General features: G+C 39.1%; 2 protein-coding genes across 2 annotated transcripts in view; both read left to right on the top strand.

Moving 5' to 3' along the window:
* The window catches only part of SPR (sepiapterin reductase), a 274758-nt gene extending 262354 nt beyond the window's left edge, over positions 1 to 12404 (top strand). The window contains exon 3 of the mRNA XM_044081654.1: positions 11446 to 12404. Coding sequence (XP_043937589.1) covers positions 11446 to 11636 — 191 coding nt within the window. The 3' untranslated portion in view covers positions 11637 to 12404. The remainder of the gene's footprint in view (positions 1 to 11445) is intronic.
* The window catches only part of LOC122810122 (casein kinase II subunit alpha'), a 1273718-nt gene that overhangs the window by 417519 nt on the left and 839013 nt on the right, over positions 1 to 17186 (top strand). The gene's annotated exons all lie outside the window — the stretch shown is intronic.

Genomic DNA, 17186 nt, shown 5'->3' with positions numbered 1-17186 from the left:
TAAAAATTCTCCAATTATTAGTCAATATACTCCTGATGTTTTGTGTATCCCTGCTAATAGGTAAAGCAAAACTAGATGACCAACTGTCGTCCTAATCAGTAGAACTGTTTCTGTAAGGTACAAAACCATATCTTAAAATAGGTTTAAATCTACTGTGCCTGTTACATCTAATATCATTCCTGATACTGTTAACTAAATGAAAAGGATAATTTTTCTGCATGAAGAGCAAAGATAAAATATCGCATTCAGTTTCAAAAATAGTATCATCACTTCTTAATCTGGATAATCTAACAAAAAACTGTTCTTTTACTACGTTCCTCTTCATGAACCAAGGGTGTTGACTGTTGTAGTCCAAATAGCTATTTCTATACGTTTTCTTCCTAAAAATGTTGGGAGAGAGGACACCAGAAGTTTTTTCGATGGATAAGGTGGTATCTAAAAAAAAAAAAAAAAAAAAAAAGACAGTGGGACCCTTCCCTGTTAAAACAAATTGAAGGAATCCAATACTCTCAGACAAGGAATTAATAAATAACTCAAGCTGCTTGTCAGAGCCCTTCCAAGCAAAAAATATGTTGTCAATAAAACTGCAATAAGTTCAAAACCAGGGAGGTGTACAAGGGTATCTAATTCCCATTCACTCAGTACTGCATTTGCAAAATCTGGGGCCATTTTAGTGCCCATGGCAACTCCTCTAATGGATGATTTACTAGTTTGAGCGAGTGTGAGTTGATACCATTGAAGGAGGTGAGGGAGTTAAGCCAGCCCAGTTCAGCAAGTGAGAGACGGTGGTGACTATGGAAGGATGCCCCTGTGGCGAATTTGGCGATTTTGTTGTAGCAGGTCTTGAGCTTGTTTAGATCTCATTGCCTTAGGTTGGTATATATTGGAGAGGCATAAAGTAGGGTGGAGATAAGGTGTGAATTTGCTACTGAAATCTTTGCTGCTTTGGTGAGAAGTTTATTTCTGTATAACGCTCCTAGTTTTTTGTGGACTTCTTTTTTTATGGTCATGGATATGTGAATGTCAAATTTTAGTTTATTTCCACTCCTAGCAATTTGGTGTGTTCTGTTGGGTGTATAGTGGTGTTGTCTTTTGCTGTTATGTTAGTGAGAGTTGTTTTGAGTATGTTTGGTTATATTATTATATTGCTTATAATTCCTCTTGCAAGGCACCACATAATAAAAATCCAGTAGTACCTGAAGTCTATATGGTCCCAACATCAACATCCCCTGACATTACTGGTTAGTGTTGAGGTTTGTGTAAAGGGACATTTTTTGGTGGCGAGACCAAATTTGTCAGAATCCAAGTCACCCATTCTCCCTTCTAGCTCCAGCAAAGTGGGTCTCAATAAACACCTGTTTTGAGGGCACATAGTTTAAGGGGATAAAAGTGCAGGATCTGTAGAACAGAAGGTGCAGACTAAGCTCACAAACATAAGAGATATTGGCACTTATAAATGTTCTCATCCCTCTCTGTCATCTGTGGTCTCCAGAACCACTTCAGTTGTTTACTGACCATACCACAGTGATGTGGTACATAAATAAGCAAGGGGAAACTGGATCTTATCCTTGTGCAGCCTAGCCATGGTAGCCCAGGATACAGCTTTTCAGCACACACTTACTCTGCAGGCAGCTCACATACCATCAAAGCAAAAGTGCATGGCAGACCAGCTGAGCAGGATCAGGAAAGAGCCTCACGGATGTAAACTAAATCATGGGATCTTCCAAGAACTGATCCATCTTTGAGGAGCACTTCAAGTAGATCTTTGTCTCCATGCACAGTAATCGTTTTGTAAAATGTTGCTCCAGGACTCCATGCAAGAATGCCTGGAAAACAGATGTCTTTTTTTTCCTTGGACAGGAATGTTCCTGTATGCTTTTCTACCCTTTCCCAGTAATATCCAGGGTAGTTCTGAAGGAATCTCAAAAGATCATTGTGATGACACCCTTCTGGCTGAAGCAGCAGCAGTTCTCCCTTTTGGAGTTGGCCAGGGACAACTACTACAAGCTTCATCACAGACTTGATTTATTCACAAGAACAGGGGTATTTGATACATCCTGACCCCTGAACTCCAACTGAGTGATAGGGCATCACTACCTTTTACACATCTGTTTTCTGAGGACATACAGCAGGTATTAATGGATAGTAGTAGGAACAACAGGTAGAATCTACAATCCTATTTAGATATGTTACTATCAATACATGTAACTCTGTACGATTTGCAGGAGTCATTACTGGGCACATTGCAGGTGCTGTAAAGAGAACTTCTGGCTAACATCAAATATTGAAACAATACTAATTTCATGAACTTAAGTTGTACTTTGACTTGGGAATGGGGTCCATTCCTTCATGGTGTTAGAAACCCAAAAGGCTTGGAGAAATTTAAAAAAGGAAGAAAGACAGCCTGCATCTAGAAAATGCTATACAAGGAAAAGGTTTTCTAGGTGGAGCCAACAAAACCAGCACCCATTCAGGGCTAGTGTTTCTCTGGTTTTACAGTTTTCGTGTGAGTTACTATCCTGTTGACTGCCTTTTTAGCCATTTCAGTACATCTTCCCATAGACCCCCTTTTTCAGTGCATTTTCTTCTGAAAATGTGTTTGAAAGAGGTGCTGCATAAGGGCCTCTAAGAAGATCAGTGGCTCCTTGTTGAAATAACCAGCTCATCAGGCTGACTTGAGCTTCTTAACATGGAAGAACAGTGTCTGAGTTAGAGCTCTTATGGCGGGATCAGCCTGATCTTATTTTCCACAGTGAAGGATTTCTTTGAGAACTAGTCCTTTTATACATTAAGTGGTATCCCAGTTTACTTTAAGCTGCACCATTTATCTTCCTCTCTTCATTCCAGAACCTAAACATGAAGGAAGAATATGGTCCATACCTTAGATGTCCACAGACAAGACTGGTACTATATTGACACAACAAAATATTTCAGAACTTCTGATCAGTTGTTCATTTCTTGTGAAGGTAAGAAGAGGAACTGATAGTTATATTTGCAGAGAAGGTAATGAACATTGAATAGTGTTATGATTGCCAGGAGCAAAAATAGAAGATGAGACGAGCCTTGGAACGCCTTAATATAAAAAATTATGGATCCATTTTATTCATGTTGGTACAAATTGTCATCCGCAAGGATTCTGTGACTGTTAGTAGGGAACTTACAGCCCTCTTCAATAGTATTGCTTGTATTGATGTTGGGATGTATTTTTCACAAATCACCTACAGAAAGGATAGTTGGGTTACTCTGAATGAAAAGACTTTTGGGGTAAAAACCTACATGGTTTAAGGAAAGGAGATATAACATTCAAGAGGTAGACAGCATTCTGAAGAGAGTTCCAGAGTTGAGAACCACCCAAGGTAAACCATATTTTTCAGCTGGCCCCTGGGATACAACGGTCTGACACAGGACCCCCAGTACAGGTAAGAGTACCACTGGTGTACTCTATTAATGTTAGACAAGTGGAGGAAGTCCTAAGAAAACATTGGCAGATATCTACAGACCCTGAGGTCCGTTCTATAGTCAACCACAAACCTAATTTTGTGTTTAAAAATAAAAGATCTGTAAGGAGAATGCTGTGCTGTCCAAGAAATTGAGAGAGAGACCCCTCAATGCAACTTTGAATTTTGGGACTCGCCCCCTATTCCAAGTATAACTGGTATGGATATATAGACACCACTGGGAGGTTTCCACATCCCGATACAGGAAAACAACTTGAATTTAAAGTTACAGCAGACTGTAACACTTGCCACCTAGTATATTTAACATATTGTCAAACCTGCCTATCTTTTTATATAGGTAAAACAGGTTACGTGATTGCATCAGGGAACACATATACAGCATTAATAATGTAATACACACTAATGCACTAGCCAAACATGTTTCACAACAGACTGATATGCACACGTTTATGGTAATGGAAATTCTTTCGGATTTTCCCAGTTAGGGGTCACCACAATGGATCACCTGTCCACTCATGATTGGCAGTGGAGTTTTACATTGTCGAGTTGCCAGCCCGGCATATTGTCAGACCTGCCTATCTTTTTATATAGGTAAAACAGGTTACGTGATCGCATCAGGGAACACATATACAGCATTAATAATGTAATCTACACTAATGCACTAGCCAAACATGTTTCACAACAGACTGATATGCACACGGTTATAGTAATGGAAATGCTTCTTTTTGTTTTTCCCGGTTAGGGGTTGCCACAGTGGATCACCTGTCCGCTCTTGATTGGTAGTGGAGTTTTACGGTGTCGAGTTGCCAGCCTGGCGCCCAACCTTCCACAGAAGGTACACACACGCACTCATGCATAGGACCAAAAGGCAATCGGGAGAAATACAGAACTCGTAGCATTTCTTTTGAAAAAGCAGTGACCAACTAACTCCACTCGCTTGTGTCCGCTCATGAGATGAACTATTTACATAACAAAAAAAAAACTTTTTGGGTAAAACATGCTCCCAACCCACTGACTATAGCAGCTTGAAATGAAATCAAGTAAACTGAATCATTTGGTGTTCTACACTTCTAGTGCTCTTAAAAGAACAGCAAAGAGAAAACAGCAAAGAGAAATTCACTTGTCTCCTGGTCCAAAAACATCTGTAGACCAAACTATCTAATTCTTACGATCCCCTCCAATATCCAAGCAAGGACAAAGAGTTGCTCCATTGTTTGTGCCAATGCAGAGTTGAATCAAAGGTACAATTATGTATATTTAAACTATGACGCAGTTAACAATATTTTTAGGAAAACAGATGAGGATATCTTTAATGAACCAAAAACTCCTGCACAGAATACTCAGTGATTTCACTGAAAGTATTTCTGCATTAATAAAATAAAAGTTGTGTATTCAGCATAACAGACGACTTCATTACTTTTCGTCTGATATGACAAATTGGTCCTTACAGCCCCTGCTTATATCCAAACAAACCAATTCAGTGCTCCAGCCTAGAGCCTTTCACAATCTTCCCTTCCCATAATACAACCTAATGAACTGGGAGGAGATATTAGAAATAAGGTGGAAACATCAGAGTTGAAGTGGATTATTAGGATGAGAGCTAGCAAAGGTAGAGGCCTGAATGATAAGGTCTCTATTAAACCTGATGTTCGTGATTCACTGTTGCAGTCATCACATTTGGGGTATCTGCTTGCAGTAGCCCTCAGTCGGCCTGATAAGTCTTGGGTCCTGTGTCGGTTGCTGTCTCTTCTTCCATGACATCAGGTCGTCAGGGGTATAAAAGATGCAGCCGACGCCATTACATCAATCTTTCTTGCAGTGCGGTGCCTGAAGCAGAAGCCGTTCACAAGTGCTGGTCGGCTGAATCCTGAAATTTTCGTTTTCGAGTTTCAGAACCGAAGTATTCAACTAAAAGTTAAGTACCCCATTGAGGAAACTTTTTCTTGCTCTAAACCGATGTCAGTAAAAGTAAATAAATGCATTTCTTGTGGAAAACAAATACCTCATAAAGATTTTCATTCGTACTGTATTCCTTGCCTAGGCCCTGACCACGACATACTTCGCTGTCACTTTTGTGCCTTATTTAAACCACAAACTATCTGTCGTCTGCATATTTTCGCTTCTAAATATTTTGGTGTTCGGTTGAATTATCCAGATATGTCTTCGGTAAGCCATCCGACTACCGACATTCCGAAAAAATGCAAAGATAAAGACAGACAGGCCGCCTAGGTCCAAAGCTACCAACAACGCTTCTAAGCCAGTCGCCGGTACTCAGTGAGGCGCTTTCACAGCACCTGATACCTTCGGATTCGCAGGCCTCTACTGAGACCCATTCGGAGTCCGGTATGCCATGAGATGCTTCAATTGTGGAACCTGCGGATGTCTCTACTTTGGATGGGTCCGTAGCCGCTGTGCAGACACCAGCTTCTGAGGGTGTATTCAGGCCTACTGACTTGCATATTAAACCAAAGCCATCTTCTTCTTTAAGGCCTAAAACATGAACCATGCCTAGAAAACTGATGCCCAGACCGCATGGTCAAGCCTCTGTGCCTAAAAAACAAATAAGAATGGCTGAAGACCGTATTACTTTAATTGGGGGAAGCCAAACTTCACCCTCTAAGAGACCTAGGACAAGAGTTTGCTTATGATACTTCTGACCAGGATTCTGAAATTTCTGTTTCCTCTGATGACCAGGATTTACCTTTATCTACCTATGAGGATTCTGATGCTGTGGACTCTATTCCCTCTGCTCCTCACCCGGAGGATTTCTCTTTTGGTGAAACCTTGCATACTCTTAGGGAGCATTTTCGTTGGGAAAGTCAGGATTTCTCTGATAAGAGGCTTATGGATTTCTTACTCCTGCCCCAGCACAGGCCTTTAGCTATCCCTCCTGTACTAGACATTGTTGATGATGCCTTTTCGGAATCTAGTTTGGCCCCTGACTACCTCCTGCTCCCAGAAAACCTGATAGATATTACAGGGTTCCTGATTCTCTCAAGTTCCTTTTCAAAAATCCTACTGTGGATCCTGAGACCATTTCACAGGGTCCCAAGGGCATCAAAGCTACTACTGCCAAAATCCTACCCCCTCTGATAGAGACTCCAGGGCGCTGGATAGATGGGGTAAGAAGGTATGCACTTTTGCAACTTTGGCCATTAGGGCCTTAAACTGACAGTTTCATATGTTAAAGTATCAGCAGCATATTATTGGATTGCTTAAACAGAAAATGATGTTGAAAGGGTGGGAGGATGGCATAATGGTTAAGGTGTTTACCTGGCAAACACAAGGTGCAGGGTTTGATTCTCACATAGGGTAATTGGCTAGGCTTAAAATGGCCCACAAGGGGCAATTAGCCTAGTACTAACCTATGAACATGCTCCTTTAGGGATGAGACATCCAACTGCAGGTCTACCTTTAAGGGAGGGTGGCCTAATGGTTAAGGTGTTTGCCTTACAAACGCATGGTACAGGGTTTGAATCTCACAGGGGGATAACTGGCTAGGCTTAAAATGGCTCGCAAGGGCAGTTAGCCTAGTATGAACCTATGAACCCTATTCCTGATTGTGCTGAAAATAAGGATTTACAGGATTTAATGCATTCTGCTGAACAAGTTGGAAAATACTTTGCAATGTGGTTTTGATTCACTAGAGGCATTTTGCAGGGCTGCTGTCACTGGGTCTGTACTTAGAAGGCATGCTTGACTTAAGGAGCAATCTTGCAGATCATGTTAAAACTAAATTACTGGATGCTCCCTTAAATCAAGACCGCCTGTTTGGCAGTAAGGCAAAATAAGTTCTTAAAAAGATGGAGGAAAAAGCTAAATCTATGCAACTTGTTAAATATTTCTTACAAGTACAATCTCCAAGATTTAGTAGGCATTGGCATTCTGAGAACTGGTACTTTCCTGCCTCTTCAGGCCTTCCCAGTCCAAACCCAGATCCAGCAGAACACCCAGGCTTCAGTCCCAGGGTACGCACAGGACTAAGCAGTGGGAGGCCCCCTCTTCCAAATCTGGGAGTAGTACAACTTACCCCCATGGTAAACTGTCTCAATGACTTCATTTTAAAACTTCCAAGCACTTCTCAACTGACTGCCCCTTTGGGGGGAAAGATTGCCCTACATGCAAAAAACTGGGAGCTCATTACCCAGGACAAATGGGTTTTAAACATGGTGTCCCAAGGATAAAGATTTCACTTCCACACATTACCAACCCCAAACGGTTGACCAGATCTCCTCCCAAATCAGTGGGCAGAGGCTCAAAAGCAAGTACTGTCTCTTTTAAGCATAAAGGCTATTCAAACTGTACCAGAAGAGGAAACTGGACAAGGTTTCTACTCAAGACTTTTCCTGGTACTCAGAAAAGACAATTCATGGCGTCCTATCCTGGACCTGTCTACTCTAAACACCTTTTTAGCGATTCCAAAATTCAAGATGCTGACTCTTCAGCAGTTGCTTCCTATGCTAGGAAAAGATGCCTGGTTGGCAACACTCGATTTAAAGGAAGCATACCTGCACATCCCAATCAGGGAATCTTGCAGAAGATACATTCGCTTCAAAGCAGGCTACACGCATTATCAGTTTTCTGCACTGCCCTTTGGCTCATCTACTGTGCTCAGGGTATTCACAAAGTGCCTGGCTCCAGTTATTGCATTTTACAGGCAAAGAAATATTCAAATATACCCATACCTGGATGATTGTCTAATTCAGGCAGAAAGCCAGGACATACTTTTGAATCATCTGGCCTTTGTACAAAGGGTGTTAACTTGTCTGGGCTACACCATAAACGAAAAGAAATCATACCTGGTACTGTCAACAAATTATATTCCTGGGAGCAAGCTTGAATGCAACTTCCCAGATGGCTTTCCTCATGCCAGAGAAACAAATTCATTTGACAACCTACTTCAAACTAGTGGCCACGAAAACCGTGCTATCTGCAAGGCAAATACTGCAAGCCTTGTGGTTCATGGCCTCATGCATTCTTTTAATTCCACATGCAAGACTGCATATGAGGGAACTACAGTGGTATCTAAAAAGCCTATGGTGTCAACATTCTCAGAATCTGGAAGCAATGATTCCTGTCATACCTTGCCTATGCCTAGAGTTTCTTTGGTTGGCAGAGGCTTGCCACCAAAACAAGGGACTACCATTCACTCTCCCCCCTACCACCCAAACCCTAACAAAAGACTAATCAGACTATGCATGGGAGCTCACCTGGCAGGGAAGTGCATTCAGGGCAAATGGTGCATTCAGGGCAAATGGAACCCAAGTCAAATGCACCTGCATATCTATCAAAAAGAAATGTTAGCTGTACAGAATGCTCTGACAACCTTCAAGGACCATATTCTTCCAGGACAAATAATGGTAAAGACGGACAACGCCACTGTTGTGTGGTACATAAACAAGCGGGGGGGTACCCATTCTTACCCCCTCTGCAGACTAGCCATGGCATTGTTGAACACAGCCTTGAGCTACCAAGTGTCTCTGCAAGCTCAATTCCTGCCAGGAAAACTAAATACACTGACAGACGGACTAAGCCGAAACCTCATGGACCCACATTAGTGGAAACTGGAACCAAAGATTTTCAACATGTTGACAAATGGGGGAGCCCAGATATAGACTTGTTTGCCTCCCCCCAGAACTACCATTTGGGCAAATTTTGCACAAGAGCTCCCCAAAAACAAGCTTGGAAAGTGGATGCTCTGTTCTTCAGCTGGAAAAAACTATCAGTTTATGCCTTTCCTCCTCCAGAGTACTGCTAAAGATCAATCAAAAAACAACACAGGAAGGGATTGAGCCAGACCAGACTGGCACGCATGTAACACTGGTACCCCCTGCTCTGTCCTTCAGCTGGAAAAATCTATCAGTTTATGCCTTTCCTCTCCAGAGTACTGCTAAAGATCAAACAGGACAAACCAAGGGCAATATTGATTGCACCAGACTGGCCACGCCAACACTGGTACCCCCTCTTGCGAAGTGTCAGTGTTGGCCCCATGGCACCTGCCTTTGACCCCTACCCTGTTGTATCTGTAGGAGAACCAGATTCCGCACCCTCCGCTTCAAACCCTGAACCTAGCAGCCTGGCTAATTACATAATATGAATCCAAAAAGATGGCTTGCACCAGTTGCAGGCAAACATTTTATTCAAAACAGTAGTGAAAGCTTGTAAGCGCTTTCATCCTAAGTTTAAAACCATGAATGAAATACTGAGTCTAGTACACCTTGAAACCAATGAAAGGCGACCTCGGTAGAAAGAAAAGGCGTGCCAGTCACATATGCACCAACGGAGCACAATTTATTGTAGAAAAACACAAAAAAACCCCCACAAAACTGAAAATAAAAAAGTTAAGCACTTTCACTCATACCTATGAGCTTCATCAGAACAATTCCACACTAACACTTCATTATTTAAATACTCTAAATTGGCGCCAAAATAGAACTTATTTCATTCCTTAAAGGGGTAATGTAATTTTGCTTGCAAATGACGATCTCATTGAACTATCTAAATATAGTATTAATATTCACTTGCTGACACTGCAAGGACTATTGAACCATAACCTGGCTTGGACTCAATATATATTTACTTGCAATGTAATTGATGATACAATTGATACATAAAAACATATTGAATGAAAAATGTAATGTATAAAAAACACAATATATAAAAAACTAATTATAACCCATTTAAATGCATTTCCTAATCATACTGAATACATATGAACTGAGAATACCTCGTACATGTTAGAAGTAATGGATGTATGTTATTGAACATTGTATCTAACTGACTGGGGAACAATGTTATTGAATAGTTTTTTGAATTTGACAACATCAAATTATTAAAATTTTAAAAATTGTTGAACAATGTTAAAAATGTTGATAATAATAATTGATAATCAATATAAAAATGGATATAATGTTGTGATGCATAATAAATAAATAAATATAATGTATATAGTATTGTAATATAAGTATTTTAAATATATTTAAAACTCTACAACACTGTAAGACGCTGTTGAAACCATAAATATGTGGTCTAATCAGGTTCATTTATCTATTGTCCCATTCAAGGATGGGTTTACAAGAAATAAATTCATTAAGACCTGGGGAAGTAGCTGCATTAAGGTATAGCTGCCACCAAACTTCCTTGTAACTTAAGTTTCTTTTCACCCCCACCTTTGGTATTCTTGTTAATTAAATCTAAAATGCCAAATTTAAATCTGTGATTATTTCCCATGTCTGAAGTACAAGTACTGCAGTCTGTTTGCTTAGGTCTCTGCTGTGGAGGGAGGTGTTCTGGCAGAGATCACATAGCATGCTTTTGTCTTTTGACATATTTCACAAGTCATATGCTATGTGACTGTTAACTGTATCTTGTATCTTTGTAGTGTTTGTTCATGTTTCTTGCTTACCTTTCTGCAGTATGACATATGGTGCCTCCATTGCCTTTCCACCCACCGATCATTTCCCTAGCATACTCCCAATTTATTGTATAGAAATGTTTGGGGGAAAATGCTTAGCCGTATGTAATGTCACAAAGTTCAGCTGAATTTTACCTTTCATGACATCACTATAGGGATAGTGTGGGGGGGTGTCTTTAGACTTTAATGGAGGCACCACTGTGCCTGCACAGGGTGCTATCCATCAAAGTCTATGGATGTACCCCCCCCCATATACAGTGATATCACCAAGGGATACTGTAGAATTGTGAGTGTGTTAATAAAAAAAATACAGAATGTTTTATTAAGATACTACTTGTAGAACATTGTACTGCCTGTATCTCATGCACAACTGTTTGAGTATTTTTATGATGATATTTTACTGTTGTATATTTTGCATGTTGTCCTTTATTTAATACTTTGTCTTTAGTAATTGTGACTCCTTTTATACAATTTTTTTGCATAAGTTGATGTGCAGTGTTCACTTTTGAAGATTTATTCTGACAAATTATTAATTTAGAGAGAAAATCAAGAAGTTGTTTTTTCTCACCATAGGTCCTATGGAAACAGATATGATGATGCAAGCTTGCAAAGAAACAGGAGATGAAGAAAGTCGTCAGGCAATGGTTAATATGCATCAGAAAGGGCAGCTTGTTGACAAGCATGTTTCATCAAAGAAACTAGTAAACCTGCTGCTACAGGATAATTTTGAGTCAGGTGCCCATGTGGATTTCTATGATGTATGACTGAATGTGTTACACTTTGTGAAGTAGCTTCATGAGTCAACTGCTCATTGCGGTTGAGGCCTGCATAATAAATAGTCAAGCTGTTTCATTGTTAAATTGCTGCTTTTATTTTAATGAATAATCTCCAGTATTCATGTATTATAATCCAAAAAGTGCATCCCTTTGAAAAGACAGTAATCCAGAGCGCATAGTCTGCAGTGTAGTTTGCATTTAAATTATACATATAGGTATATTTGTATGTGTGTACGCACACATATGCACGCCGGGCATGTAGTGCAGATGCATCCTGTGTTCATCTGCTCTTCATTCTTTACATATTTATAATATTGTAATGTACTCTACCAAGTCAGTGTTTGATTTCCTATATTTTAAAATCAGCTTCAGTTCTTCACAATATTCTCTGAAAAATGAATGTTCTTCCAACACTGTTTTCTTTCATTTGTATTATAGCTGCTGCTGTGTACACCCCCACAGCCACGTGCTGAGACCATTTCATGCATACATTTAAGTATTACAGCCGTTTGATCTAATTTAATGTTTCACTAGTATGTTGACATCTTGGCCTACTTTTTGGTACTTTTTGGCAGGTTTAATTGTAAATATGACCCCATCATTAACTACGAATACACAAATACCACTTTTTGTCTGTATGTCGTTTTGCCTTTTGTGAGACTTATTACATTTTTGCTTGTTGTATACTAAATTTCACTTTGTACCCATTCCTCAAGTGTGTTATCAAGAATTTTAATAAAAATGGTGTTGCTGTCATACTGTTTAATTCCAATGGCAGAAGGCTAGTTGATCATTTAATGCGTATTACTGTAATAAAGCACTGTTTGGTAATGTTGAGTACTGTATTTAAATTAAATTGGAATGCTGTTAATTTAGACTTTGCATTGGAAATTACATATGTAAGGGATTTTAAAGGTAAGTAAGATTTGTTTGCCAGCCAGCAAAGTGGGTTAACTGTAATTAACTATTAAATAGCCATTTCAGGTGGTAAAGGGTAGATTTAGGAGAGGTTTTGAGGGTGGTGTAGCTTTAAGCAGCAGTCACATTAGAAATGGTGCTGGCTTGTCACTTGCATCGGTTTCAAAACTGTTGGAAAAACAAACATAGTTTATATCCTGATACTTTCTTTGTTAAACATGATGATTGAGACATTTCCTCCTATATTTACGGATTTGATTTCATTTTTCCAAGTGTTTTGGATTTCTAGTACTGTGGCTGGAATGGAATCATTCCTAAGTCAGGGTACATAGTTCATGAAAATGGTGGTGTTTGTTTTTAGCCAAGCGTACTCTTCTCTGAATCTACAACATGCATAGTATTGCCGCTTCCTAGAGATCATATGGGATTTACATGTATTGGTAGCATATTTAAATACTAGCGTGAATTCTTTTATTAGTTTTGTTGCTCCTACTATTAGAACTGTCTGTGCATCTTTCATCCACATGGCTCTCATTTCTGCTTGCAAATCCTGGTATCTTATGTTTGTCTTCTGACATATTCTTTACTGAGCTTTATTCTCTTGTGTTCATGTTTTATTGCCGACCCTTCATTTATTCCAAACATTTGCACACTCTTTCCCGCTAAGAAGAGATTGCTTATTCTATGGTAGAGCCTGGTATAACTATACACATGCAAAAGTGTGGTACTGAAGTCTTCGATTTTTCAAGATTTTTAACAATTACATTTAGTGAAGATTTTAGAAAGTTAAGGTCCATATTTGAAAAGAACAGGCCTATATTAACAGATGACTCTAACATTAGAAAACAAATAGGTGAAAGACCCATCATTACCTACAGAAAGGGAATGAATTTTAAAAGACCTATTTAAGGAGGAACAGTTTATGAATAGTCATAGTATGCATGGTATGTTTAATTGCAAGGCATATGCAGGGTGCCATAAAAAACAAGTAAACAATTTTATGCTATGAAATTCTACATACCATATAAAGGGAAAATATAACTGCAATTTAAAAGCAGTGATTTATTTAGCATCGTGTGACTCATGCCCAGCCTTTTACATAAGTAAAACAGTGAGGAAATTTAGTCAACAGATTTATGAACATGACTATGCTATAAGAAATCATAACTTAAATAATGCCTTGGCTAAATATGTTTGTGGCAATTTAGAGCATTGGTTTAGATTTTTAGTCATTGATCAGGTTGAAATTAATGACAGAAAACCATGGGGGTAGAATCTAAAGAAGTTAGATGGTAAATCTGTTTTCAGGCAGACAGTTGGCCGGGGATAAATGAGCGTAGCTCCATTACCCCAGTGCTAAGGTTAAAAGCATTGGAGAGAAAAAAAACTTTAGCACTTTAGAGTCCTATTTTATACATACGTTTTCAGTAATGCTTATTCAGTATTTTATTTTTTTCCATTAGAAAGCATAAATATATACACCTATACAATTCTTTGGGTTTTATTGTGTATGTGGTACCTTTTTGTCAGGCTATGGTGGTGGGTTCATTGATTTGCAGTTTTTTCATCCATTGAATTTGAACTACTTGAGTATATAAGGAAGTGAAGTAAAGAACATAGTGTCTGATGAAGTTTAATACTTTAAACGAAAGCGCTTACCAGTTATTTTATCACTGTTTTTATCGCTTAATAAAAGGATTTTATTATTTCACTGCCTCCTTCGATCATTCTGGGAATACTGTTGGAGTGTGTCTGGGAGACTAACTGCTTCGTTTTTTTATTCAGTTTTTGTGTTTGTTTTCACTTTTGGTTGTCAGCTTAGTAGCTGAGACCCACAGTGGTATTGTCTTGGAATTAACCAGGAAGAAGTAAGACTTCCTTTTATTTTTAGCAAGCCGGTGATAGACCAACATCTTGCTGTGGAGTGTTCCCATATTCTAGTAATGCTGAGTGAGAATTTACACAATGGCCTTGGTTCCTGAGTAATGACTATAGGATCAAGTCAGTATTTATCTGAGCATGACCAGAAGCACTAGTGTATTGCTGTTCATACAACCAAGTCCCCATGTTCAGTAATCTTCCATTTTGTTTTTGTTAGAGCAGACACAGTTCAAGCAATCAGACAACCAATGTCTTTGCTCTCTGAATAATGATTGTATGTTGGTTAGCTATGGATGCAACATAGAAAAAAAGATGCAATTAAAACAAAACAAAAATTTGTTGTGCTGCCTACAGAGATCATTGATTGTGTTCAGCCTGTTTTACTTTTAAATTGCTGATTAATGTCTACTTGCATCTACTTTAGAACTGCTAATCTGACTTTATCTCTTTGTGCCTGCTTTCTTCTTATGCATTCCTCCATTAGCTGTAATGTATTAGCTTTGTATTTGTCAGGGCCATAAATTTCCTTAAGCAGGATGGTCGTTTTCTTTTGTTTTGTAGCACCAGAGATGACATCATTAGTAGGGAGAAGCCAGTCAACATCAAACTGGATTCAGCTTGCCAGTGAATGAATACGTCCTCCACAGCAGCCTTGGCGCTGCAGAGTTATTCGATTCTGGTTTAGATTTCTCTACTTCAGAACCAGAGACTGCCATTTTTGATGTTTACTGGTCACTGAAACCTGTCTTCAGAAGCTGCTATTTTTGAAAAGGGTGGATTGGGGTGATTTAATTCTGGTGTAGTACAAGATGTGGTGTGACAATCTGTAAAGTAGCTGGTAAACAAAATAAGGTATGGTAAAGTAAATAGCTAAGCCAGTAGTAATGTCACAGGTAACTAGGGTGGTACATGCACACTGTTTTTGGAGAGTTTCTAAGGGAAAGGGGTGCTGTTCTGCTGTTTGCTTTTTCTCTGGTACATGTGTCGATCAGTGGAATAGTTTTATTGTATTTCTTTATATTCTGTATGCTAGACCTGTTTTGCAGTGGTTCTGTCTGGTGCTACTCTTAAACTGCAAAACATATAACACCATTTATTTTTGTCTGATCTATATTGTGACAGTGCATAACAAGTCCTTTCTGTTTATTATATTAAAGACTCATATGAATGACCGCATGCATTGATGTGTTTTATACCTTTTAATTCTGTTCTTTTTCTACAGGTTTTTGGAAGCCTTAGGAAATAATGGCTTGCATAAATGGATACTGGCTCTTTTCTTTCTTTAAGGTTTTCTGTTCTTTTGATTATGAATGTAATAAGATAATTTGAACAACTGTTTCTTTACATTTTTTGTCCAGTTAAGGCAAGTTGATATGCTTTTTTTTTTTCTTGTTTATGTATTGGCATTAAGTACATGTGCTCTGTCATAATCATTCAAGCAAATTGCAATGTGTCCATTTTGGTTATGTAAATTGGTGTATTTAATAATGCTGTTGAGTGTGATTACACAACAGTCTGGGTTCAGCTCTCAAACAGGTGCTTAAGACATACAAAGTGGCACAAAAATGTGGTGTTCAGTATGAATAGATTTAACAAAACTGAAGATGTAACATTATGCAGTAATGTTCTGCTAACAGGTACACAGTCTTAGGAGTGCCAGACAGCAGGTTACTGATTAAGGTGCGTAAAAGAATATTTCTTAGGCTTAGTGACTGTAGACCACACAGTAGTGAAGATGTTTGCAACAATTAAGAAAATGTATGCATTTATGTAATAGTTCTGTTGATTACTGTGCTATGGAGTCTGGTAAGTGGGTTTGTGCCTGACATGAAGGTAGAGTTCAAGGTACTATCCACAATGGAATATATGATTATTCCAGTGATATACAAATTATGGCATACGTTAAATATTTGCATTCATATTTTGTTGGCAGAAAATTATACAGGTGTATGAAAGAAAGCTGCACAGGATCTGTAGCTTGGGGCCACAGGGAAATGAAGGTAATGATATTTGTCTGCAGCAGTGGTCATGCAAATTTTGGAATTCTGTCATCCATCCAAGGTCGTACCATCACAGTGTTTGGATGCCAGTGGCTGCTGGCCATTAAAGCCAAATCACAAATGCACTGGAATCTGCCAGAGCGTCCTTCACTAAACCATCCTGTAGATTACTAAAGGCGAGCTCTAGATGGGAGGAATACCTCCAACACTGAGCTGCTCTGCAAGGGAACATAATCTTGTTCCCAGCCACCAAAGAGTAGGGCCAACTGTGTAAGAGAATGTGATCTTGTTCCAGTATTTTAATGTTTGATCATTAGCATTGTGGATAGCCTGCAGGTGAATGTACCAACTACAACATCTGCAGTTCAGAGCAGCGTGATATGCATAATCTACTGTACTTGTACCTAGGCTTTGTTGAGATGTGCTGTATATCCCTGTGGCCAGCTTGTCATCTACACCCAACCATGCACACATTGTGCAGGCATGTTAGGCACTAACAACCCATGTTCAGAGTACTGTATCCCTAACCACTGATACCATGTCTACTGCAGTTGAGGTGCATCCCATGTTTGGTAGCCATTATAACTCTTCAATGAAGTGCCAGTGTGCCACACATGACAATGTCCATATACAACCAGTATTAGGGGATTAAGACAGCTGCTTCCAGTTATTTTTGAAAAAAACCCCCAAAAACTAAACAAAAATTAAAAAGGGGGCCAAAATTTCGTTTAAAAAAAGT

Source organism: Protopterus annectens, chromosome 8.part1 (assembly GCF_019279795.1).
Source record: "Protopterus annectens isolate FY-2018-M chromosome 8.part1, PAN1.0, whole genome shotgun sequence".
NCBI classification, from domain to species: Eukaryota; Metazoa; Chordata; order Ceratodontiformes; family Protopteridae; genus Protopterus; species Protopterus annectens.
The sequence above is the reverse complement of the archived record's forward strand: the minus strand, read 5'-3'. Positions and strand labels throughout refer to the sequence as shown.